Genomic DNA, 25,180 nt, shown 5'->3' on the forward strand with positions numbered 1-25,180 from the left:
AAAAAAAAAAGCCATGGACACACACACACACACACACACACACACACACACACACACACCCTTAAAGCTAAGAGGCCTTCCCAGGATTCACTGGTAGAACAGCAGACAGGCCTCCAATTCTAATCTGACTCCGGGAGGTGAAGAGTCTGGTTTGCACCTGTTCTCGGGCATCCATGCGCTGTTGTGGCAATGGGTGTTCAGACCTCCCAGAGTCTTTCTGGAAATGCAGCCTTTCCCTGACTGCAGTTAAACATCTGAGGATGAGATAGAGGATGGAAGCTGTATTTTTATGCTATCCCATGAACAGCTGAAGCAGCGTTGAGTGTGACAAGGAATGACTGTGGAAACAGGCAACTGAATCGATGTCTTCATGTTCCCCACAGGAAGACCCCAGGGCTGATGTCAAGCCGTACGATGTGACACGGATGGTGTCCATGCCCCAGACGACAGCAGGCACCATCCTGGACGGGGTGAACGTCGGCCGTGGCTATGGCCTGGTGGAAGGACATGACAGGAGGCAGTTTGAGATCACTAGTGTCTCCGTGGATGTCTGGCACATCCTAGAATTCGACTATAGCAGGCTCCCCAAACAGAGCATCGGGCAGTTCCACGAGGGGGATGCCTATGTGGTCAAGTGGAAGTTCATGGTGAGCACGGCAGGTTAGTGAGCGCTTATGGTTTTTTCCAGCTGAAAGAGGCTGGTCTGGCAGCCCTGCGGGAGCCAGCTTCCCCAATGAGCCCTGTTGTGCTCTCTGCTGGGTGTGTGCAGTGGGGCACTGCAGTCATGTGCCTTTGAGAGCCACCTAGTAAACCACAGAGATGAAAAGAAGTAAGACCAAATTCCTAACAACCTAGCATTGCCAAGGCCGCTGGTGTTCACCTGTAGAAATTGAACTTGCACATCAAGTCTTCTCGGCTCCCTCTCTCTCTCCCCTGCCCCTGTCCCCAGAGCTTTTCTGGGAAAGAGATGATTGGCCTCTCAATGATATTTCCCATGTGGCTGTGTGCTGCTTCAGTTAAAGTGGTCAAGTACAGCATATCTTCGTGATTTAAAGCTGGAACCAAATGGGCTGTAACATTATAGTCAATACACGCACGGAAGATTGATTTGAAAAGTGAAAGAGGCTGTTTCTCCCGAGACTGAGAGCACGGATGGTGCTTTGTGGGTCTGGTGTAGTAAATGCAGAGTCTAAACTCTCCTCGGTTCCTGTTGGTGATAGACCCTATTGCAAAACACTCGCCTGGATGCTCGGCGCTGGGGAAAGGGGGAGCCCAGTGAACTCTAGAGAAATCACCCCTTTCCTTGCCAAGCAGGAGCCTTTCCCACAGCGCTCCTCACCGCTTCCCATTTAGGAGAGCATGCAGGTCACAGGTCTGTGATTTCAACTCAGAAGAGAGTTTTTTTGCCTCTTTACAGCCCCCTTGCTGTGCAGGTGCACCTGCCCCCGGGGCCACAGGAAGCACAGGCAGCTGTTTGCTGATCAGAAAACTGCAGGCTTGGAACCACGTGATTTCTTTCCTGATTTATACAAGATGTATCTATTCATCAGCTGACATTTCCTGAGCACCTACTCTATGGAAGACACTTTGTAGGGACCAAGTAGATATTTCGGACCCTGTCTCCAAGACGCATGTGGTATCAATGACATAAAGCAAGTGCAGGAACAGCCAGCAGGCGGGCCTCGCTGAGTACATGGCCGATGGGGTTGCGTGCTGTGTAGAGCCGGCTGTGGCCCAGAGGTCCCCTCGCCTCCTGGGGCATGATGCTGGGGGCTTTACCCTGTCTCTAACTGAGTGCCTACCGGGCTCCGTGAGACTTGTTCTGCTGTAGTGCTAATTTCTCAGATGAGGACCAGGACAGTAAGATCAGGGAACCTGCCTGAAGCCACACAGCTAGCAGGCAGCAGAGCTGGACACTCACACCCAGGCCTGCCTCTTTTCAAACCCAACTGTGCTGTTAACCTGCTCTGCAGGCAGGGAGTCAGAGTGGGGCTCCAGCACAGGATGTGGGGAGCCATGAGTTTGGTTACAAGGATGGGCCAAAGATCCCAGTCACCAGACCGTGGAGCAGGTCAGGGTTGAACCAGCACAAGGCAACTTGAGGCTAGGCTGCTGAACACACCAAACTTCAGGAGCTTCTTAAACAGCAGGAATGGGATCTTCCAGGGCCCAGGCAGCTCCAGCTTCTCCTTCCAGGGAGTAGTGGGGTGTCAGACAAGGAACCCCAATGGGAGGGACATTTCTTTCTCTCTTTTCATTCTTTTTTTTTTTTTTTTTTTTTTTTTTTGAGACAGGGTTTCACTCTGTCTTCCAAGCTGGAGTACAGTGGCAGAATCTCGGCTCACTGCAGCCTCAACCTCCCAGGCTCCAGCCATCCTCATGCCTCAGCCTCCCAAGTAGCTGGGACTATAGGCACCTGCCACCATATCAGGCTAATTTTTTATTTTTTGTAGAGATGGGGTCTCATTATGTTGCCCAGGCTGGTCTCAAACTCCTGGGCTCAAACCATCCCCCACTTCAGCCTCCCAAAGGGAGTGGCATTTCTCATCTGCTTAATTTCTTATGAGCAAGCAATTGGAACTGCTCCTTTCCTTTTTCGTAAGGAGCCGTGTCCCTTGAGGGAAGGCCACAGGCGCTGGGGCCCTACAGCCTGGGATTCAGAATCTCAGGCCCTCACTTACCAGCTGTGTGGGCTGGGTAAAGTTACCCTGTCTGAGCCTTGGTTTTCTCAGCTGGAAAATAGGGATTATAGTACTCAGCTCACAGGACTTTATAATCAGGTATATATGATGTTTAGCAGGTGTCTGGCCTGTGTTCACATTGTAGGTGCAGGAAATACTCATCACTGACGTGTCAGCAGGAACAGCATAATTACTGTTTTTAACTTGAGGATGAGATAACATGGATGTCCCCAAAATAATAATTTCCGAAGAGTCACTGTCGTGGATTTCCGCTCTTGCTCCTGTGCAGAGGTGGCATGTACAGTGATCATCTCTGATGCTGGTTACCAAAGACGACAATAATAGGGAATTGAGTGTGTTTTGGGGCATGCAGATCTCTTCACCTTTGGAGTAATGGAACTGGGAGCTTTAAAGAACAAATTAAGGCACTTGGAGTGCCCGTTCCTAGAATGCAAAAAGGGAAATCGTGTTGTATAAAACCAGACATAGTTTAATTTAGCCATTTTCTTACTTTAGCTGTTAGTTATGAGGGGAAAAGAAGGTAATAGTGAGTGAATGAATGAGTAAACCTGTTAAAGTGAATTAATTAAAAATAAAGCGAAGAGTTCAAAGACTTTCATGGACTATTGACTTGGAGGCCCCTAGGAAATATGATTTGACCCAGGTGATTCCTTTCTACATTTCTTCCCAATAAACACAATGGACATCTCCCAGCCAGCTCCAACAACATCTTTTCCAGCTGACTTACAACTTAGAAAAAGTCCAGCTTTAGAGAATTAAGTTAAAGCAGGGAGCGTTCAGATTCCAGACCATCCCTCCAGCAGCAGAAGCACAGCCCGATGGCACTTGCAGTCACTCTGTAGCCAACGCGGAAGCTCTGGCCCCTTGGTGACACTCGTCCGGCTCCTCTATCACTTGTGCCCACAAGAGCCACACCTGCAAACAGGACCCAGTCAGAGCTCAAGGAGCACTTCTGGGAGAGGGTCAGCACACCTGCACACAGGACCGAGTCAGAGTTCAGGCAGCACTGCTGGGAGAGGGTCAGCACACCTGCACACAGGACCGAGTCAGAGCTCAGGGAGCACTGCTGGGAGAGGGTCAGCACACCTGCACACAGGACCGAGTCAGAGCTCAGGCAGCACTGCTGGGAGAGGGTCAGCACACCTGCAAACAGGACCGAGTCAGAGCTCAGGGAGCACTGCTGGGAGAGGGTCAGCAAAAAGCAGCAGCTGCACAGGTGGTAGAGCCTCCGCTTGGCCGATGCTGGCCGTCCTGCTGCGGTCAGTGTCCTGGCCCAGCGCCTGCAGGGTAGGGTTGCTCTCATTCCAGCAGGGTCAGGGGACAGCTGCTCGAGGTGCCCAGGGATGCTGAGCCAGGCTCCTCCAGGGCACAAAAGGGGTTTAATTTCTATAAATAGGTGGCTCTGAGGCAAGGATACTTAACCATGAACAGTCTTCATATTTGTGTTTTCTGTTATTCCTAAATAGAACTACTAGTACCAAACTTATTCTTGAAAGTGCCTTGATGGCATAACATGTCCACACTTTAAATTAGGTAACTAATCAAGGTTGTAAAGAGAATAGCTGGCAGGGCATGGTGGCTCACATCTGTAATGCCAGCACTTTGGGAGGCTGAGGCAGGCAAATCACGAGGTCAGGAGTTTGAGACCATCCTGGCCAACATGGTGAAACCCCCATCTCTACTAAAAATACAAAACAATAGCTGGGCATAGTGGCAGGCACCTATAATCCCAGCTACTCAGGAGGCTGAGGCAGGAGAATTGCTTGAACCCAGGAGGCAGAGGTTGCAGTGAGCCGAGATCATGCCACAAGGCACTCCAGCCCAGGCGACAGGGTGAGACCCTGTCTAAAAAAAAAAAAAAAAAAAAGGAATAGCCCAGAAGTTCTTACCACTAAAAATTTAATCTTTACATTGCCAAAATTAAAAATGAATACACATATGAAAAATTAAGTTGCATATAGGACTAAATTTGGATATGTGCAGGAAAACTGTCACGAAAACTAGTGAAATGTTTGCTTCATAAAATATCTTTAAAGAAAGAAAATTCTAGACTCACACTTGTAACCCCAGAGTTTTGGGAAGCTGAGGTGGGAAAATCACTTAACATTGTTTGAGACTAACCGGGGCAACATACTGAGAGACCCTGTCTATACAAAAAAATAAAAAATGAGCCCAGCATGGTGGCATGCAGCTATAATCCCAGCACTTTGGGAGGCTGAGGCAGGAGGATCACTTGAGCCCAGGAGTTCAGGGGTGCAGTGAGCTATGGTCATACCACTGCACTCCAACCTGGGCAACAGAGCAAGACCCTGTCTCTAAAGTAAAAGTAATTTTAAAAAGAGCTACAATTCTGTTTTGGGTATATACACTCAGGTCTCTTTGCAATGCTAGGATGTGATGTTGATTATTTAAGTGTGAATATGTATTTACACAATGTATTTGAGTGCTAACAGATTTCAAGGTCTTTATAAACGGTTATGATCTATTTGAAACATATCTTTCCTCAGTAATCTATTTAGTGCAACAGATGTTCACTATTTGAAGAGTGAGATTGCTATTCAAAGGCAAAGTGTTGCTAAGTTAGCAGAAATTTCATCATTGTCTTGTTCATCATCTTGTTCGTCATTGTAGCCCCGAATCCTGAAGTCCCCACTCAGTGAATATTTGTTGAATGCATGAATGAATGAAGGGAATCTAGAGTGAGACATATTCTTACAGGTAGAGATTTGGATGTCTGTAACGACGTCTAAAATGCCCATTTGGCCTATAATTCCAGCACTTTTGGAGGATCACTTGAGGCCAGGAGTTAGAGACCAGCCTGGGTAACATAGTGAGACCCTATCTCTACAAAATGTTAAAAATAAAAATTAGCTAGGCATGGTGATGTAGTTCGAGACCATCCTGGCCAACATGGTGAAACCCCCATCTCTACTAAAAGTACAAAACAATAGCTGGGCATAGTGGTGGGCACCTATAATCCCAGCTACTCAGGAGGCTGAGGTGGGAGAATTGCTCGAACCCAGGAGGCAGAATTGCAGTGAGCCGAGATCATGCCACACGGCACTCCTGGGCCTACAGCATGCCTGTAGTCCCAGCTATTTGGGAGGCTGAGGCGGGAGGATCATTTGAGCCCAGGAGGCTGAGGCTGCAGTGAGCCATGATTGTGCCATTGAACTCCAGCCTGGGTGACAGAGGGAGACCCTGTAACCTCCCCATGACTGCTCTCCACACCAAGCAGTCTCATCTGCCTCCTGTGCTGCTCATGTTTACTGAGTGCCTGTGTGGTGCCAGCCATGGGGACCATCAGCTGTAGTCCCAGGAGTGCTGTGTGGCATGATCTCGGCTCACTGCAACTCTGCCTCCTGGGTTCAAGCAATTCTCCTGCCTCAGCCTCCTGAGTAGCTGGGATTATAGGTGCCCACCACTATGCCCAGCTATTGTTTTGTACTTTTAGTAGAGATGGGGGTTTCACCATGTTGGCCAGATGGTCTCGAACTACATCACCATGCCTGGCTAATTTTTATTTAATCCCGGCAACAGCCCTGGTGACAGACATGAAATCTCAGATTAGTTTATGCTCAAGTGATATGTCAGCAACTTATCTCCTCATTTCTGACAGAACTTGAAAACTTCAAAGTTGTATTTTTTACTAGAATAGTTTTAACAGCCTGCAGTTTTTCCTTTGTACTTAAAGCTGGCCCTGCTAGTGTTTTTAATATCTTTTCCCTACCAGCTAATCTCTTGCCGAAGAGTGGCGTAATATGGAAAATGCGTTTGTGTCTGTGTGAGCCCTTGGTCCTGCTCTGGCAGTCACCAAGTACTTGTTTTTTTTTTTTTTTTTTTGTAAGAGAGTCTCACCCTGTCACCCAGGCTGGAGTGCCATGACACAATCATGGCTAACTGCGGTCTCAAACTTCTAGGCTCAAGTGATCCTCCTGCCCCAGTCTCCCAAGTAGCTAAGACTACAGGTGTGCAACGCCACACCAAGCTAATTTCTTTAAATTATTTTAGAGGTGGGTTCTTGCTATGTTGCCTGGGCTGGTCTTGAACTCCTGACCTCAAGCAGTCCTCCCAGAGTGTTGGGATTACAGGCATGAGCCACTCACCTGGCCTCACCAAGTAGTTTGAAGAAATTACTGTGTCGCACACTTGGAGTGATCTGCCGCCCCCTCCGGATGACACGTCTTTTTCTCAGGGCACCAAGAGGGCCCCTCAGATCCTTTCCCCCCACGACGTTGGAAGCTCTGGGTCAGGAGCTGGAAGGAAGGTGATTTCTCTCTTCTCCTGGGCGTGACCAACCTTCCCTCCAGGTGCCAATGGTTTCTCCCCAGCCCCCAGGCCTGAGGCTGTCTCTTTGCCACTGGTCCTCGCAGGCCCTGGGGAAGTGAGCCAGACATTTGCTTCTCCTCAGGTGTGTCAGCTGCTGACCTGTCCGTCTGCCGTTCTGTGTTTGCAGTGGGAAGTCGCCAGAAGGGAGAGCACTCGGTGAGGGCGGCTGGCAAAGAGAAGTGCGTCTACTTCTTCTGGCAAGGCCGGCACTCCACAGTGAGTGAGAAGGGCACGTCGGCGCTGATGACGGTGGAGCTGGACGAGGAAAGGGGGGCCCAGGTGAGTCCTGGGGAGCTCTACACCCCAGGGACTGAGAGGATCATCCTCTCCTGGGAGCCGATGGCGCTCGGCCTGGTCCCTCCCAACATGATTCTGATAATGGAAGACCATGTCACCCAAAGCACTTCAGTCCTGGTCTGGCTTCTGCAGATTTCAGGCTGTGCCTCCCATTTCTTTCTTCCTCCCACTTTTTGTAAGATGATCCCAGAGAAAATGTTGTATCTGCAAATAGGAAATCCACATGACAAGTGCAGATGGCCGATGGGTGACTTTGAAAGGTTTCCACCTAACCAATCAAGGCACTGTGTGTAAAACAAAGAGATGCCATCATCCACTTCTCACAATGGTGGTGATTTTTTAAAGAACAGATCCAGGGCCAGCTGGCAAGGCCTCAGTAGGATGAGGATACTGTGTTTTGGGTGAGAAGTGTAACTTGAGCAGCTATCCTGAAATTTTGTCACGAGAACCTTAAAACTTTGATCAGTTGTTCCATGTACATGAATCTACCTGAAGGAAGTATCAGGTGAATGTAAGGACTGGGAACGACCATCACCTGTATTCACGGCAGCCTGAGTGGGTTTTCTGGAACAGGTCAGACTGGGTCACTCCCTTGCTGTCTGCCACACACACTGCAGTCTAAGTGGCTTCCCGGGGCTCCAGCACCTTCATGGTGGGCCCCAGGCACCTCTCCAAGCTCCTCCTGCTCCTCTCTTCCACCCAGGCCACTCCAGCCTCTTCCTGTTCCACGGACCACCGCCGTCCACTCACCTCCTGCCCTATGCCTCATTCCACTATCTGGAAACTTCCCCTGCCTACTCCATACTGCCTCTACATACGTACCCCTGTGTACTGCCTCTTATGAGGCAGGTTTCTGTTCAAATGTCACCCACACCCTGCCCCCAACCCCGGCTCTATCCAGAGCCTTCTCATTCTCCCATCATTCTCAGTCCCTGCACTTGATCCCTTTATTTTCACAGCACTTCTCACCACCTAAAGCTACATGATCCCCCAGGAGCATGATAGACCGTGCAGCCCTGGCCTTACAACTCCACGGCCTTCTAACCCCAGGGCCTGCATCGTGCCTGGCAGGGACTGCTGCCCAGATCCGAGGCCTGCAAACATGTCTCTAACATTCAGATGATCTCTGCCTGGGTCTCGTCCGCTCAGTACAGAGTACCAGCCATTAAGATTTAACTCTGGGATTCTTCGACAACAGGACAATGCCATGTGCAAACCTCTTTATTCTCCTGGATGAATGATTAATAATAGCGGGGGAAAGGCTGCAGAGACATTCTTGCCAGAAATAGATCCACACTCACCCAGCCTTCCACTGTCCCAAGAACCAATCATGTTCCCTAAAAAATATTTTCTACTATGGACTATGTTTTAGAAATGGTATTGGCAACAGTTGCATTTTAATTTATTCCTAATAAGCATTTCAACTACTCCTTTATTTTTTTAAATTAATTAATTGATTTTTTTTTTTTTTTTTTTTTTTTGAGATGGAGTCTCACTCTGTCGCCCAGGCTGGAGTGCAGTGGCGCGATATCAGCTCACTGCAAACTCCTCCTCCCGGGTTTACGCCATTCTCCTGCCTCAGCCTCCTGAGTAGCTGGGACTACAGGCGCCCACCATCACACCCGGCTTTTATATATATATATATATATATATATATATATTTTTTTTTTTTTTTTTGTAGAGACAGGGTTTCACCGTTTTAGCCAGGAAGGTCTCGATCTCCTGACCTCGTGATCTGCCCGCTTCAGCCTCCCAAAGTGCTAGGATTACAGGCGTGAGCCACCGCACCAGGCCCCCGTTATTTTTTTTTGTAAAGACCATGAATGAAAATGCTTTTATCATGCCTTCAAAATCAGCCTCAGAGTTTGAGTCTTAATCTCTCTCATTTGAGCATTTTACCTGTTACCAATCCAGTGGATGGAGAATCATTTTATTTGTATTTGTATTATTTTTTTGAGACAGGGCCTCACTCTGTCACCCAGGCTGGAGTGCAGTGGCACCATCACCGCTCACTGCAGCCTTGACCTCCCAGGCTCCATCAGTCCTCCTTCCTCAGCCTCCTGGGTAGCTGGGACTTCAGGCGTGCACCACTACAGGTGTGAGCCATGATCCAACCCTGGAAAATCATTTTAGATATGAAATACTGCCAAGAAATGGCAACTGGTTATGCAAAATGGGCACAGAGATTGATAAATTAACTCACAGTGAGAAATGCTTCCCCTTAGTGCCCCCTGACTACCAGCTCCAGGAAACATTTCTTCTTTAAGTAACGGTGTCCTAGACGGAGGTGACTCAACCCTAACATTATTCATGGTGCAGATAACACCCAAAGGAAAAGCCTTCTCTAACAGCAAGGGAGAGGCTGAGTGGACTGCTGGGGTGGCCGCAAACCATATATTTTCTGTAGAATGATTACTAAGTCAGCGATGAGTCATTCTCATTGCTGAGAGCTATCTTGTTAACAATGTGTTTATATCAGTCTTGTGACATCAATAACCACAGAATACCATTAAAATATCAGGAGTCATGTTTTAAAAGAATGTTGCTTGACAGGACAACATTATGTAAAGAAAATGAGGCTGTACATCACTATAAAGCAAGGCTCCGATTTTGTTCAGGAAAAGAAGACCCTCCCTGAGTAACACCCTGAGAGGAGGCCGCACACGGCAGCGTTCGCGGAGCTTCTCTTTAGGCTGTAGTGTTAGCACTGTCTTTTGTTTGCACATCTTGATATGTTTCAGATTCTCCATGAGAGGCATGTATTGTTTTTAGGACTTCGAAAACCCCACGCCCGTTACCTATTTACCTCTGTTTACATTGGAAGGTCCAAGTTCTCCAGGGAAAGGAGCCCCCCTGTTTCCTGCAGTGTTTCCAGGGGGGGATGGTGGTGCACTCCGGGAGGCGGGAAGAGGAAGAAGAAAATGTGCAAAGTAAGTCACTTTTACTGCTGGAATTCGACTTTGCCTTTCCCTCTCTTGGAAGGAATTTTTATAAGCTGGGGGCTGAAAGTGAGTCTGTCTTCATCTAGTTGTGGCTGTACCTCTGAAAGCCTCCTGAGGTTTGCCTGATAACTCAGCTCTATGGGTGTTTGTGACCCGCCTCTCTCTGGAGGATTTACTCGAGGATTCATTCACCTTTGCACGCAGGAGGCTGGAAGGTGGTCTCCCCTCCTCTGTCTGCTCTTTTTAGGAGGAAAGAAAAATCAGTGGTTCTTCTATTATAAATTATGAAAATTTTGTTGACCAGCACCCCCCACAAAAAAAAAAAATCTTAGCTCTAGAGCCTTTTAAAGTGTGCCTGTTATAGAACTTGTATAAATCTTGGAAACATGATTTTTCTACATTGTGAACTTCAGATCACCTGCTTCTAACTACCTAAGAACCCACTTTTGGGGGTGGCAGGAAGGCCTGATGTCTCAGTGCTTGGCAGGGCTCCCTGCGCAGTGCCTCAGCCCCTCTAGTCCCCTAAGTCCCTGGCCCTGGATGGAGGTGGCTGCCGTGGGCGGCACAGCGGGCACCATGAAGGGCGGCGTTGGCTGCCACTTGCTCACGTCCTGACTCCTCCGCGCCGCTGGTGCCCCCTGCAGGTGAGTGGCGGCTGTACTGCGTGCGCGGAGAGGTGCCCGTGGAAGGGAATTTGCTGGAAGTGGCCTGTCACTGTAGCAGCCTGAGGTCCAGGACTTCCATGGTGGTGCTCAACGTCAACAAGGCCCTCATCTACCTGTGGCATGGATGCAAAGCCCAGGCCCACACGAAAGAGGTCGGAAGGACCGCCGCGAACAAGATCAAGGAACAGTGAGTGTTGTGTCTGCGACGAGGCCCCCACACACCGGGCTTCCCAGAGGGACGGGGCAGGCTCAGGGCTACCAAGACTCCCAGCAGATCCCAGGCTGCTGAAAGTGACTGCAGCAAGGGATGGCTGGGAACGTGGTCGGGGGCCTCTGACATGCCAAGCAGAGAGGACACACATCCCAGTCCAGACCTCCGACTTGGGGGCCGCTCTCGCGGTCTGAGGATTTACCTGGCTGGGTGAGCTAATGCAGGTGAGGAGCCAGGGAGTGACTCTCGCGAGCACTCTGGGTTCTTTCTTCATAGTTGCCGTTCTGCTTTTGGATCAGAAGCCTGGGGGCCTTTGATATTTAAAGGGAGCACATTTCAAATACCTGTTAGGGATTTTGAGTTTTCTTTTGCCAGAACAGCGGAGTGTTAAAAAGCTAAAGACGAGGGTGGGAAACTGCCACCTGTGTCAGACGATAAGATGTCCCCCATTCTGGAGAGCAGCACTGGGGAGGGATCGGACTCTCCGGGCACTTCCCGGGTACAGCACTTCCGGGTTGGGTTTTCTTCCCCTCCCAGGCAGGCACCTGCCCTTGGCCACTTGCAAAGGCTCAGCACATGTGAGACAGCACTGAGTGGGGACCTTGGGGAAGAGGGGAACCGGAAGGGCAGTGAAGGCCACAGCCTAGGGAGGACGCTGTGGTAGCCAGCCCCCTGCTAGGGTGGTCTGCCGCTGTGGCTCTGTGCTTTCAAGCCACACAGGCAAAATAAACATTACAAGCTGCCAAAGAAGCCCGGTGTCACCCAGGCATTCAGGAGGTAACTGAGACCTGTGAGGACCTCAGTGAGTAAAAGTGAAGAGCTTCCTAGGGGCACAACATGCCACCAGAGTTTGATTTGGTGAACCCCATTCTCTGGGTTCTGGAACAGGGCAGTGGCCGGGGCCCCTGTGTCTGCTCTGAAAACACACTACACAGAGAGGGCAGAGAAGAGAACAGAGCAGGTCACCTCTCCACAGGGAGGCAGATGTGAAACAAGATGTTACATCTGAAAACACCACCTGTGGGCTAGGGCAGGGGGAGGGGTGAGAAATCACGTGCCCTGAGGTGGCCCAAGGCATTTGGGGCCCATCAGAGGGTTTACTTGGACCACTGAGGAAAAGAAAAACAACGAAGAGCTCATTCACATATTCACTCAGTAAACATTTACTGAGTACCCGATGGCACCAAGCAATCTGGACGTACAGGACTTATCCTATAAATCTTGGAAAAATGGTTTTTCTACAACACAAACTTTGGGCAACCTGCTTCTAACTCCCGAAGGACTGGAGTCAGGAACTGGGGACTTAGTGTTGAATAAGCCCAAGTCTCTGTCCTCATAAAGTTCATGTTCTAGCAGGAGAGAAAGACAAGAAATAGTCAATATGTGTTGTTCTATATAAAAATGTGTGTAATTTTCATGACACATTAGATGTGATTAAACATCCCTCCCTAGGGGCAAGTCAACTTCCCCTCCTGCACCACACACACTCATAAACCGCAGAGCACTTTTCCATTCATGAGGAAGAATTGCTTTTCCTTAGAAAGTAGAAGAGACGGTGAACTGATCTCCAGGTTTAGTTTTGAATAATTTTATGTCTGTACCCCATATATATATGTACCTACTATTAGTATATACCCACAAATATTTAAATTTTAAATTTTAAAAAAGCAGACAATAACAAGTATTGGCAAGGATGTGAAAATTGGAACCCTTACACATTACTGGGGAGGTTGTAAAACAGTACAGCCACCTTGGAAAACAGTCTAGCAATTTCTCAAAAGATTTAACCATACAGTTACCATATGACTAGCAACTCTACTCCTATATATCTACCCAAGAGAAATGAAAACACTTGTACATGAAGGTTTATAGCAATGTTAGTCATAGTGGTCAAAAAGTGGAAATAACCCAAATATCTACCAACACATTAATGGATGAAAAAAATGTGGCAAAGCCATACACTGGAATATTATGCTGCCATAAAAAAGAATTCAGTACTGATACATACTACAACATGGATGAACCTTAAAAACATCACATTAAGTTAAAAAACTCAGTCACAAAAGAACATATATAATTCCATCTGTATGAAATGTCCAGAATAGGCAAGTCCATAAATACAGAAGTAGATTAGTGGGTTCTGAGGACTAAGGATGGGGGAAATGCAGAGTGACTGCTAATGGGTACAGGGCTTCCTTTTCCGGGAGATGAAAACGTACTGAAATTAGTGATGACAGTTGCACAACTCTGTGAATATACTAAAATCTGTACACATAAAAAGAGTGAATTTTATGACATGTGAATTATATCTCAATAAAGCTATTATAAAGCTGTTATCATAATAGTAATAATAATTTTGGGTCACCAGCGCTCTCCAGACTTATAAAGAACTCTTGGACTTTCTCCCTTGCAGATGCCCTCTGGAAGCAGGACTGCATAGTAGCAGCAAAGTCACAATACACGAGTGTGATGAAGGCTCCGAGCCACTCGGATTCTGGGACGCCTTGGGAAGGAGAGACAGGAAAGCCTATGATTGCATGCTTCAAGGTAATGTGGCATCCACAGCCTGCGATCTGGCTTTTTGGTTTATTTTTGGAAACGAGAGTCTTGCTCTGTTACCCAGACTGGAGTATAGTGGTGCGATCACAGCTCACTGCAGCTTCGACTTCCTGGGCTCAAGTGATCAGCCTGCCTCAGCCTCCCAAAATGCTGGGATTGCAGGCTTGAGCCACTGTGCCCCATTCATGTTTTATCTTAATTCTTCAGTCTGTCTGAAATCTAGTGTGATGAGTATTATGTCCAGCTGATTGAACAGTATTTTTCTTTCCGGGGGTGAGTTTAACTTGGACACCAAGACTTCAAATTCCCACTGGCGAATCAGCTCCCAAGGCTTCCTGGGGACCAAGCCATCTTCCAGGGTCTTAGGGACTCAGGGCACCATTTTCTTTCTTTCCTCATAGCTGCCACCTGAGAAACAGCAGTCCTCTGGGTGTTGGAGTGGCACCTGGGGAAGGAAGCCAACCTCTTATCCCCTTTCCAGAGCCCTTCAGTCATTAACCTGCTTGGAAATACAAAGGCCGTGTCTGTATAGAATAGGCACTCCCGTTCACCGGGGTGAGGTTAGGTGTGTATATGGGTGCTTTCCTAGCTGTTCTCAAAATACAGATGAACATAAGAAGGAAAGCGAACTTTTGTGAAGCAGTTCCAACAAACCAGACACCAGCCAACGCCTTACATATAGTAACTCCGTTAGTACAACCCAACACTCTGCCATTTTTACAGATGAGGAAACTGAGGCATACAAAAGTTAATCAAGTTGCCCAAGGCTGGACAGCAATGGAGTATCCTCATAACTGCTTCATAATACTCTGCCCCTCAATGTTTATAAACTTTTATATAGCTTTTTAAACATAATGCCTAGAAGACGTTTGAAATTATGGAGAAGTTAAAAAAAGAAATGAAGTCACTTATAACCACATTTCTTAGATGTAACAGAATTCATATTTCTCTATGCTGTAATATAATATCTATTTTAAAAAATAATATGTGGATCTACTGTTTTGTAACCTGCTTTTTTCCTTTATTATGAATAATTTCCCAAGTTATTAAAGTTTAGATATCTAATGGCTGTGAGATATTCTATTAATCTGTGAATATATGCCACTCTCTACCTGACAGTCTCTGGCAGCTGGGAAGTTGAGTTGTTTCTTGTTTCTGAGTTTTCTCCCTTATATAATAATGCAGTTTGAATACTTTTTAAAATAATCCTATACATTCACTCCTAATTGAGAGGAATTCCTAGATGTGGAACTGCCGTGCTCATCATGAAAGTCTGATAGCATGTATCAGCTCGGGCCAAGTTTTATTCTCACTCGCAATATACAAAAGCGTTCATTTCTCAACACAATCATAAATTCAACATATTATCTTTTTCCTCTTTGCCAAATTGATGAAAGGAGACAGATAGCTAAGCATTGTTTTGTTTTACTTGGAAGTACATATATATGTATACTTATATACATAATGTGTGATATACACATACATATATCTGTGTATATATATGCATATGTATCTATATTTTTTAGCCATTTTAGTTTCTACTTTGGTGAGTGTTCTATTTGTGTCTTTTGTACATTTTATTATTTTTTCCTTATGTATGTCCCTTCATGTATTAAGGATATTAACTAGTTGCTGTATTACAAATATTTCCCATTTGTTACTTGGCTTTTCTTTTCTTTTTAATTTTGCATTGTTGTTTTTCATTTTTCTATAATCAATGCATTATTTTTCCTTTTGATTCGTTCTTTTACTATTGCAATTGCTAAAAGGCCTTCTCCACCTTGAAGCTCAGATAAATCCTACCTGTGTTTCCACAATGCTTTGAATTATTTCGTATTTTACATTCATTCTTCATCTGGAATTTACTTGGATGCACATGATATCTTCAGCTTTGTTCTCTTTTCTTTCAAAGATCCTGGAAGTTTTAACTTCGCACCCCGCCTGTTCATCCTCAGCAGCTCCTCTGGGGATTTCGCGGCCACGGAGTTTGTGTACCCTGCCCGAGCCCCCTCTGTGGTCAGTTCCATGCCCTTCCTGCAGGAAGATCTGTACAGTGCGCCCCAGCCAGGTAAGGCCTGCAGGGGGCAGCTATGCTGAGCATTAGAAGGCACATCTTCCAGAAAGCCTTTTGATTTTACGCTGGTATTTATTAAGCAGCTTCTGTTTGCCAAGCACACTCCCAGAACACCCAGAACATGTGCTTACACCATTCCATCCTCACCCCTACACCAAAAGGAAGGAGGGTGAAATCAGCCACACTTTATAGCATAAGGAACGAGACTCAGTCACTTAACCCACCCAAAGACATCAGCTAAGAACAGGTTGAGCACCACAGTGGCAGGCCTGGCGTCTCTGCTTTTCTCCCAGCCTTCCTCTCAGTCTTGTTGCTGCACGGTCACCAGTCAACTACCATTGCTCCAGCCATCATGTTTGCATTCAAGATAGAAAGAGAAAGAAGTGGGGAGGGAAAAAGGCCACTTAATAGCCACATCAGACAAAGCACATGTTTTCCCAGAAGCCCCGAGCAGACTTCTGCTTACATCCCATTGGCCAGAGCCTGTCACATGGCCACCCCAGCTGCAAGGGAGCGTGGGGAAGCAAATGGCAGAGGAGAAGGGTGTTGGGGTATTGGCTAAGTTAGCCAGGGAACAGGGTCTGCCATACCAAGGCTCCACAGCAGAGCCAAGACTCCAGCCCAGGTCTTCTGATCCCAAGGTGAGGGCTCTGTGCCCTCATTCTGGTTGGGAAAGTCACAAGAGACTGGGCTTGACAGCCCCTCCCGCCTGCCCTCCAATGAAGCCAAGGTCAGCTGCCTCTCAGTTTGTGTTTGTTGCTTCTCACATTACAAGAGCCTGGAGCTGCAGCCAGGGACCTCACCTTGCACTGAGAGCCCAGGGCACCACTGAAAGTTTGACCAGTGCACATGTCATGCTTGGAAAATCTTAGCCATCAGAAAGAGAGGCTGTGCCCACGCCCTTCATCCTGGGGCTCAGGGCGGGTTATCAACCTCCACTGGGCTTTCAAAGTGTGGCTTTCACAGAATCCTGAAATGCATGCTGGGAAAGGACACACGGTGAGCCGACCAGCAACAGTGAGAGGCGTTTTGCCCCGTGGAGTAAGAGTCAGGCTGACAATTTGAGGAGGAGAAAAAGTGAGGAGGAAAAGGCAGTAGAACAATTTTGATTTTGATTTCATTTTATATTTTTTAGAGGCAAGGTCTCACTCTGTCATCCAGGCTGGAGTGCAGTGGTGCAATCATGGCTCACTGCAGCCTCCAACTCCTGGGCTCAAGCGATCCTCCCTCCTTAGCTTCCTGAGTAGCTGAGACTACATGCATGCACCACCATACCGGGCTAATTTTTTTTTTTTCTTTTTGTAGAGATAGGGTCTCATCATGTTGCCCAGGCTGGTCTTCAACCTCTGGGCTCAAGCAGTCCTTCCTCCTCAGCCTCCCAAAGCACTGGGATTACCAGCATGAGCCACCACTCCTGGCCACAGTTTTGATGTTTAAAGCCCATTTCTCTGTAAGAGAACCATGAGCTCACCTCACTGCTAAGCAGTCGCGCGCAGGGCAGGAACGCCTCTGACCTGTCTGCCGTGAGATGTGTGCTGCAGTGTTGATTGTGCTCTTTGGAGATACATGGTGCTAACAGCCCCTTGAGTGGCACATGCATTATCCCTTCCACTCTTAGCACAGTCCTGCCAGTATCCAGAAGGGCCAGGAGCTTGAGCTGGGGCAAAGGGAGGAGGACCTGGAGGACGAGGAATGAAAGAGACTAACTCCTTGACGCCACCTTTCTCTGCCTAGAGGCTTCTCCCAGTTGACCTTTCAAAGGGCTGGGGTGTCCTGGGTTTCTGTTTGCCTCTTTGCCCCTGGTTTGACGGCCAAGGGGGTTTCCCCCATGACACAGCAGCGGGGAGGAACAGCATCCACTAGGTTTGGGGAGGAGTGAGCTGGAAGTGTCCGTGAAAGAGCTTCTGATGGTCGAGCTCTGTCCCTGCCCTCACAGCGCTTTTCCTTGTTGACAATCACCACGAGGTGTACCTCTGGCAAGGCTGGTGGCCCATTGAGAACAAGATCACTGGTTCTGCCCGCATCCGCTGGGCCTCCGACCGGAAGAGCGCGATGGAGACCGTGCTCCAGTACTGCAAAGGTGAGGCTCCCTCTAACGCGCCTGCAGCATGGAACAGATGGCGAAGCCCCTCAGGCACGCCCAGCCAGGAGACCCCCTTCCCTTTCTGCGTGTGAAAGCCGGCATCCATAAAGCCTGGCCAGTGGTGATGAAACCAATTTTTTCCACTTTAACTTTCTGAGATGTATTAATTTTTAGATTAGCGCATTCTCAGCTGCCAGCTTGAAGAATAACTAGTTTTTCTGTCTGATATTATGAGGCTAACTTGTTACCCTCAAGGATAAAGGCTGTATTGTGGAACGCCCCAGGCAGATTAAAACCCCACTGTACTCGGGGTTGATCATGCTGAGAGACAAGTTGGCCTCTGCCATTTACATTATCTGCAGGCACTACCATGCTGTTGGAGAATGGAGGTCTCCCCCAAGCAGTGAATGGCCATTGCCAACTTTTTTATTATTCATTATTATTTTTAGTATTTTATCCAAAGAGAAATACCCATAGTAAGTTTGTGGTTCTTTACTATATACATGAAATTTCTAGTCTTTTATATAAAATGAAAATGCCAGTGATTAATATCTTATTTAATTTTTACGGTTTCATTGATACAACTAGTTTAATGTCACTGAGTATGTGCAATTGATTCTCTTCCTGAAAAACTCTTTAGCAATAAGTAACATATGAAACCTTCCACCCAATGTTATAGTGAATGTGGATGTATAAGATGCTGTCGTTCGCTGTCGGCCATATTGGAGTTAATCCCGTGGTAGGAAGGGAGAGGGAAGCCGCTACAGTGAATTCAGGAGGAAGAAAATGCTCCACCCAGAAGCTGCAGACAGAGGAGCTCTCCCTTCCAGGAATACAGAGCGTTTTGTTAGGTTCAAGAAGTATAGACTCAGGTTGATTATAGGTCACTATTGTAGTCACAGGCATGAAACTAACATCTTACATAAACATTATCCATGTGTTGTTATGAACTACTCGTAACTTGCATTTTAAGCATGAAGTCATGAGTTCTGACAAAGAAGAAAAGATTTCAAGGGAAATCAGTGAAAGACAGGGTCTCCCTCTCCCTTGGGTCTACTGACATTTTGTTCTGTGTAACTACAGGGAAAAATCTCAAGAAACCACCCCCCAAGTCTTACCTTATCCATGCTGGCCTGGAGCCCCTGACATTCACGAATATGTTTCCTAGCTGGGAGCACAGAGAGGACATTGCTGAGATCACAGAGATGGTGAGCACGCTTTCCTGCCCTGTGAAGGTGGCTCCTGCGCATTTTGGATTGTGGGTTGACTTTACTTTGGGGAGAACATCCAGTTGCACTGTCAAAGTGGGAAAATATTTTTCCTTTTGTAACATCTTAACAAGTCGACATAGAATTTGCTTAGGAAGAAGAGAAGTCTAATGGAAAATCAATTAACCATTGTAGTAATTTTTTACACATGATACCTAAATTTTAAAAACTTAAAAGCAAAGGTGAGTTTAATCATGCTGAGGACTATATATGTACATAAAAGCCGTGAACTCTTCATTCTGTTTGCCAAGAATCTGTTGCTTGGCATCGCTTGTCTCTCAGTGTCCATGTGACGCACAATCAAACCCTCATGTTTCAGATGTTAACCTCGTGTAGAGGAGACACAAACGAAATCTGATGAATTAATGTGTTCAGATAACTGAATGAATGGATTTACTGTGACTCACTTATGATAAGGTATCGCTCAACATCTCATTAATATTGTATTTTATGAGACCACCTGGTATTTCCACATGAGCCATTTATCATAACTTCTGTCTACCAAAATATATTATTATCTAGAACGTTTTCTTTTCCAACCACACAGGAAAGAATTTTACTATAGCTATGTTGAATTTCTTATTTATGAGCTATTAACATTGCTAGCAATAGCAAATCCAAGGATTTGTTTTGATTTGGTGAGAGATAGGTTTTTTTAAACCATTTTAATTTTTTTTTACCATGTGGAGAGCTGCTTCGCTTGGGGAAATGACCCAAGTATATTTTATAGGAAATTCGAGTAATTTCAAACAGAGTCTACTTCTGCGTACCAATGGAGAGGGCCTGTTGGGTAGTACAGACGTCACTGCTCACCCTAACTTGTCTCCCTGGAGCCAAATGGACTTGATGTACACAGGGAAGGGGCTGACTACGGCCTGGTCTCAGCCACTGCTGGCTTTTTGATACTGTCGGAGAGGCCTGATGGTTGGTTTCCTGAGAAAGGAACTCAGATAAGACAAACATAACTTTCTCAAATTTCAAGACTAGGAGAGTTAATTTTGGGGTTTATTCCAAATAAACCAGCAAGTTATACAAATAATTAACATTCCCCAGGCCGGGCGCGGTGGCTCACGCCTGTAATCCCAGCACTTTGGGAGGCCGAGGCGGGCGGATCACAAGGTCAGGAGATCGAGACCACGGTGAAACCCCGTCTCTACTAAAAATACAAAAAATTAGCCGGGCGCGGTGGCGGGCGCCTGTAGTCCCAGCTACTCAGGAGGCTGAGGCAGGAGAATGGCGTGAACCCGGGAGGCGGAGCTTGCAGTGAGCCGAGATCGCGCCACTGCACTCCAGCCTGGGCGACAGAGCAAGACTCCGTCTCAAAAAAAAAAAAAAAAAAACAGTCCCCAAGTGCTCACTCTGCACTAGGCACATCTCCAAGCACTTTATACTGATTTTCTCATTTATCAGAACAGTTCATCAAGATCTATCTTATTGTTATCCCCATTTTACTGGTGTGGGAGCAGAGGCACAAAAACACGAAGTCACTTGGCCAAAGTGACTTCAGTGAGTGGAAGAGTCAGTACTCAGATGCAGGCAAAATCATCCAAAACCCACCTCTTCTTTTTTTAGAGAAAGGATCTTGCTTTGTCACTCAGGCTGCAGTGTGGTGACTCAATCATGGCTCACACAAACCTTGAATGCTTGAGTTCAAACGACCCTTCCACTTCAGCCCCCCAAGTAGGTAGAACTACAGGTGCACACCTCCATGCCTAGCCTATTTTTATATTATTTATAGAGACAGGGTCTCATCATATTACCCAAGCTGGTCTCCAAATCCTGGGTTCGAGGAATCTTCCCACCTCAGCCTCCTAAAGTGTTGACATTACAGGCACAAGCCACTGCACCCAGCCCAAAACCCACCTCTTGACCACCAGTCTGCCCCATGTATTTCTAATATGAGCAGCAGTTCTTAGTCATGCATTCCCATCATCCACCCACCCAAAAGGAGAGCAGCCAATCTGGGGTCCCAAGTTTAATGGAGGACGAGAATTTACCCAGAATAGTTTGTTCATATTAAATTCACACAGTGGTTTAAAAAAAAAAAAAAAAAAAAAAAAGGTTCTGCTCCAGAATATTCTAGATGCATTTTCTGACCTTTTTCTATTTCAGATTAAGAAATGGAGCTGGGGGAGGGAAGAGGGATGTGATTTCTTTTCAGGTTATTTTTTAACATTTTTAAACAAATTCCATTATTTGGAGGCTTCTGGTGTTTAGACTTCAAATCTACTAGTCTTGGTCTGTAATTCACTCATGGGAAAGTCCCTAAACATTTTTCCGGAGACAGTTCTGAAACAGGGTTTGTTTGAAACTCTGTGACAAGGTGAGAAAACATCTAAAAGTCAGAGAAAGACTCCGTCTCTCCAAAAAAGTTTTTAAAATATATTAGGTGGGCGTGGTGGCCCATGCCAATAGTCCCAGCTACTCCAGAGGCTTGAGGTGGGAAGACTGTTTGAGTCCAGGAGGTTAAGGCTGCAGTGAGCTATGATCGAGCCACTGCCCTCCAGCCTGGGTGACCGTGAGACACTCTCTCTAAAAAATAACAAAATTTGAGGTCAAGTGTGGTGGTTCACACCTGTAATCCCAGCAGGAGGATCGCTTGAGGCCAGAAGTTTGAGACCAGCCTAAGCAATACAGCAAGACCCAGTTCTCTACCAAAAAAAAAAAAAAGAAAGAACACAAAAGAAAAAGGAAAAATAAATTAGCCAGACGTGGTGATGCACCACACCCATAGTCCCAGCTACTCAGGAGGTTGAGGCAGGAGGATCACTTGAGCCCAGAAACTGGAGGCTGCAGTGAGCAATGATTGCACCACTGCACTCCAGCCTGAGTAGCAGAGTGAGACCTTGTCTCAAAAAATATCATTTTTTAATTTAAAATTTAAACATTTAAAAAATTAAGAGTCTGGACAACTACGGGGCTTTGGGCAATCCCTTATCTTTCAGAGACGCTTCCTCCTCAGTGATATGGAGCCATGCATCCTCAGGCTGTGTGCAGATGGCACAGGGCTGTGTTTGCAAGCACTTTATGAAACAAGTTCAGATGTAGGCCACAAGCTCTCCTCTCTGCCCCCTCCTCTTCTCTAGGACACAGAAGTTTCCAATCAGATCACCCTCGTGGAAGACGTCTTAGCCAAGCTCTGTAAAACCATTTACCCGCTGGCCGACCTCCTGGCCAGGCCACTCCCGGAGGGGGTCGATCCTCTGAAGCTTGAGATCTATCTCACCGATGAAGACTTCGAGGTAAGCGGTTCTTCCGGTGGGGTGGGGATGGGAGTAAAACAACACATGCATACCTGGCTCCTTTCACTGAGCCGCGGGGCGCTTCTCCCAATGTTTCCAGTTTGCACTAGACATGACACGGGACGAATACAACACCCTACCCGCCTGGAAGCAGGTGAACCTGAAGAAAGCAAAAGGCCTGTTCTGAGTGGGGAGATGCCAGAGGAACCTCGGAGTCACGTCCAGTACCATCGCACCAGGGAAATGGATATATATTTTTGGACTGGTGTTTTCCACAAAGTATTTTTCAATTAGAGTTTTCAGAACCTGACATTGTTAAAGATACTACTTGTCCGGGAGTTGTGTATTTTGTAAATGCTCAAGGGAACTGTTTGGAAACTTCTTTCCACCATTCAGCAGGTTATCAGAATTAATAAAAGTATCTATTATGTGCACTTAAGCCGCAGCTGCTATAGATAGCACTGCCTTCTTGTTCCAGCTAGGCAATGCCTCTTTTTTTTTTTTTTTTTTTTTTTTGAAGCAGTTCTCTTTATAAAGTGTTATTTTGATAGTTTGTGGATTCTAAAATATATATATATATTTATATAAACACCATATAAGTCAAATATGTATTTAACAAAGCAATATGTATTCATTCACTTTCAAGATTTGTTTTGGTGTCAAAATAATATGAAAAGGTAGATGGAGTTGCTTCTGTTGAATTAGCTCTGCCACCAATACGTATCTTCATACACGTTTGGAAATGTTTCCTGCAGCACTAGGTATGACTTGTTCTGAGTACTGCTTCCGGTGCTAAAATGAACAAAGAATTTGTACTTAATGGCATGGACTCTGGAGAATCTATGCGAATCAGCCTTTCTACCTTAATATCTCCCCCGAAATGTATAGTGCCTTGTTTTTATGTACAGTTTCTATACAGAACAGTTTGCTCTGCGTCTTTGATGATGGTTTGGAACATTACCTACGATTTTACTCTCAAATAGTCAAAATAAAAACATCTCAATTTCTAATACCTCTTGTAAACAGTACACATGTCATTTTGTGATCTAGGACTCCCAAATAAAAGCATCAGAATAAACACAACAATGAACTGATTGGTTCACATTGAATTCCAAGCATGTTCCTTTTTGGAATTTTTTTTTTTTTAAATATTAACATAGCACCAGTATTTTGTCATTAAGTATAAATGACTATACATTTGAATTTAGTTTAGGGCAAGATTTTATACAAAGTCATAAGATTAAATACAGAGTTATTTGCCCCATAAAATTAGTACTCAGTACTATATTGAAGACATACTTTAGCAAATCATCATTCAGCAGAAGTTCTTTATCCCACAACTCTATCTACAATTTCAATTTTAGGATCTCGATGCCTTTAAAAAAAATTTTATTAGCCAGGCGAAGTGGCCCACACATGTAATCCCGGCACTTTGGGAGGCTGAGGCGGGCAGATCACCTGAGACCAGGAGTTCAAGAGCAGCCTGGCCAACATGTTGAAACTCAGTCTCTACTAAAAATACAAAACTTAGTCGGGCATGGTGGCACGTGCCTGTAATCCCAGCTACTCAACAGGCTGAAGCAGGAGAATCGTTTGAAACCGGGAGGCAGAGGTTGCAGTGAACCAAGATCATGTCATTGCACTACAGCTTGGGTGACAAGAGAGGGACTTCATCTCAAAAAAAAAAAAAAAAAAAATTGTATGGATAAGACATCTAGAAAACTTAAAAATCAATTAGAAAACTCCTCACAAGCTCCTATGTTCTTAAATCCATGGTTTTGTGAACATATTCAGATCTACTCTGAATTTTCATACCCCTTCCCCACTCCGTTAGTCTAATTTAACACATCTAGTCACAGCATATTTGCCTGAAAGTTCAGGACTTAAGGGCGCCATCCTGGGACTGCACCAGGGTAGAAACCTATAACCTGCTCCTGGTCTCACCATTTTATGATTTTTATGATATTGGGTCATCACTGAACTTTTCTACCTCGATTTCCTTTAAAAGGAGACACTCCTAGCTATCCTGCCTGCATCACAAGATTCTGAGCAAGGAACTGGTAGAAGCTGTTTGAAAATTGCCAAGTGCTAGATACCTGCCAGTATTAAGATTATTGTGATGGTAGTTAAAATGGGAAAGCAAGGGGGTTAAGTTAGGGAGTGTTGTCACACACCTGGAAATGATGGATTAAACCAAAGCAAGGAGAGGAAAAAGAAGAGAGAGAGGTTCAAAGTCTATGTCCCATAGATAGCACACAAAGAGGTTTGGAGAAAGGTTCCTAGAGTCACTAGGGCAACCTGAGGGTCAGAAAGAGGCAGGATTACAACCTCTGCAGTAGGTTCCAGAAGTCACCTGGATCCTTAGATACCCAGGAAGGAGGCTGAGTTGCTACAGGAACTTCTAGTGGAGAGCTGCTGTAATGAATAAATAAGACAGGTGTCCTCATTAATATTCATTAACATCAGATTTTTCCAAAGTCCTTTAAAATTGTCTGTCTACTTGTATTAAACATTGGCAGCCAGGTGTGGTGGCTCATGTCTGTAATCCCAGCACTTTGGGAGGCCAAGGCAGGTGGATCACTTGAGGTCAGGAGTTTGAGACCAGCCTGACCAACATGGCAAAAACCCTGTCTCTATTAAAAATACAAAAATTAGCTGGATGTGGTGGCGCACGCCTGTAGTCCAAGCTACTTGGGAGGCTGAGGCACGAGAATCACTTGAGCCAGGGAGGCGGATGTTGCAATGAGCTGAGATCACACCACTGCACTCCAGCCTGGGCGATACAGTGAGACTGTCTCAAAAAAAATA

General features: G+C 46.1%; 1 protein-coding gene and 1 long non-coding RNA gene across 3 annotated transcripts in view; one reads left to right on the forward strand and one right to left on the reverse strand.

The window, feature by feature from the left end:
- Positions 1-23,465, forward strand: part of LOC112631295 (supervillin) — a 41,479-nt gene extending 18,014 nt beyond the window's left edge. The window contains exons 12-21 of the mRNA XM_025396219.1: positions 384-660; positions 7,159-7,310; positions 10,153-10,258; positions 10,915-11,122; positions 13,560-13,693; positions 15,618-15,773; positions 17,716-17,859; positions 18,946-19,070; positions 22,217-22,372; positions 22,473-23,465. Of these exons, the coding sequence (XP_025252004.1) occupies positions 384-660; positions 7,159-7,310; positions 10,153-10,258; positions 10,915-11,122; positions 13,560-13,693; positions 15,618-15,773; positions 17,716-17,859; positions 18,946-19,070; positions 22,217-22,372; positions 22,473-22,559 (1,545 nt within the window). The 3' untranslated portion in view covers positions 22,560-23,465. The remainder of the gene's footprint in view (positions 1-383; positions 661-7,158; positions 7,311-10,152; positions 10,259-10,914; positions 11,123-13,559; positions 13,694-15,617; positions 15,774-17,715; positions 17,860-18,945; positions 19,071-22,216; positions 22,373-22,472) is intronic.
- Positions 11,733-25,180, reverse strand: part of LOC112631296 — a 57,887-nt gene continuing 44,439 nt past the window's right edge. The window contains exon 3 of one of the 2 annotated variants that reach the window (XR_003121098.1): positions 11,733-12,495. This is a non-coding gene — a long non-coding RNA (uncharacterized LOC112631296). The remainder of the gene's footprint in view (positions 12,496-25,180) is intronic. The other variant, XR_003121101.1, reaches the window with a different exon arrangement.

The sequence above is a fragment of the Theropithecus gelada genome, chromosome 9 (genome assembly GCF_003255815.1).
Source record: "Theropithecus gelada isolate Dixy chromosome 9, Tgel_1.0, whole genome shotgun sequence".
NCBI classification, from domain to species: domain Eukaryota; kingdom Metazoa; phylum Chordata; class Mammalia; order Primates; family Cercopithecidae; genus Theropithecus; species Theropithecus gelada.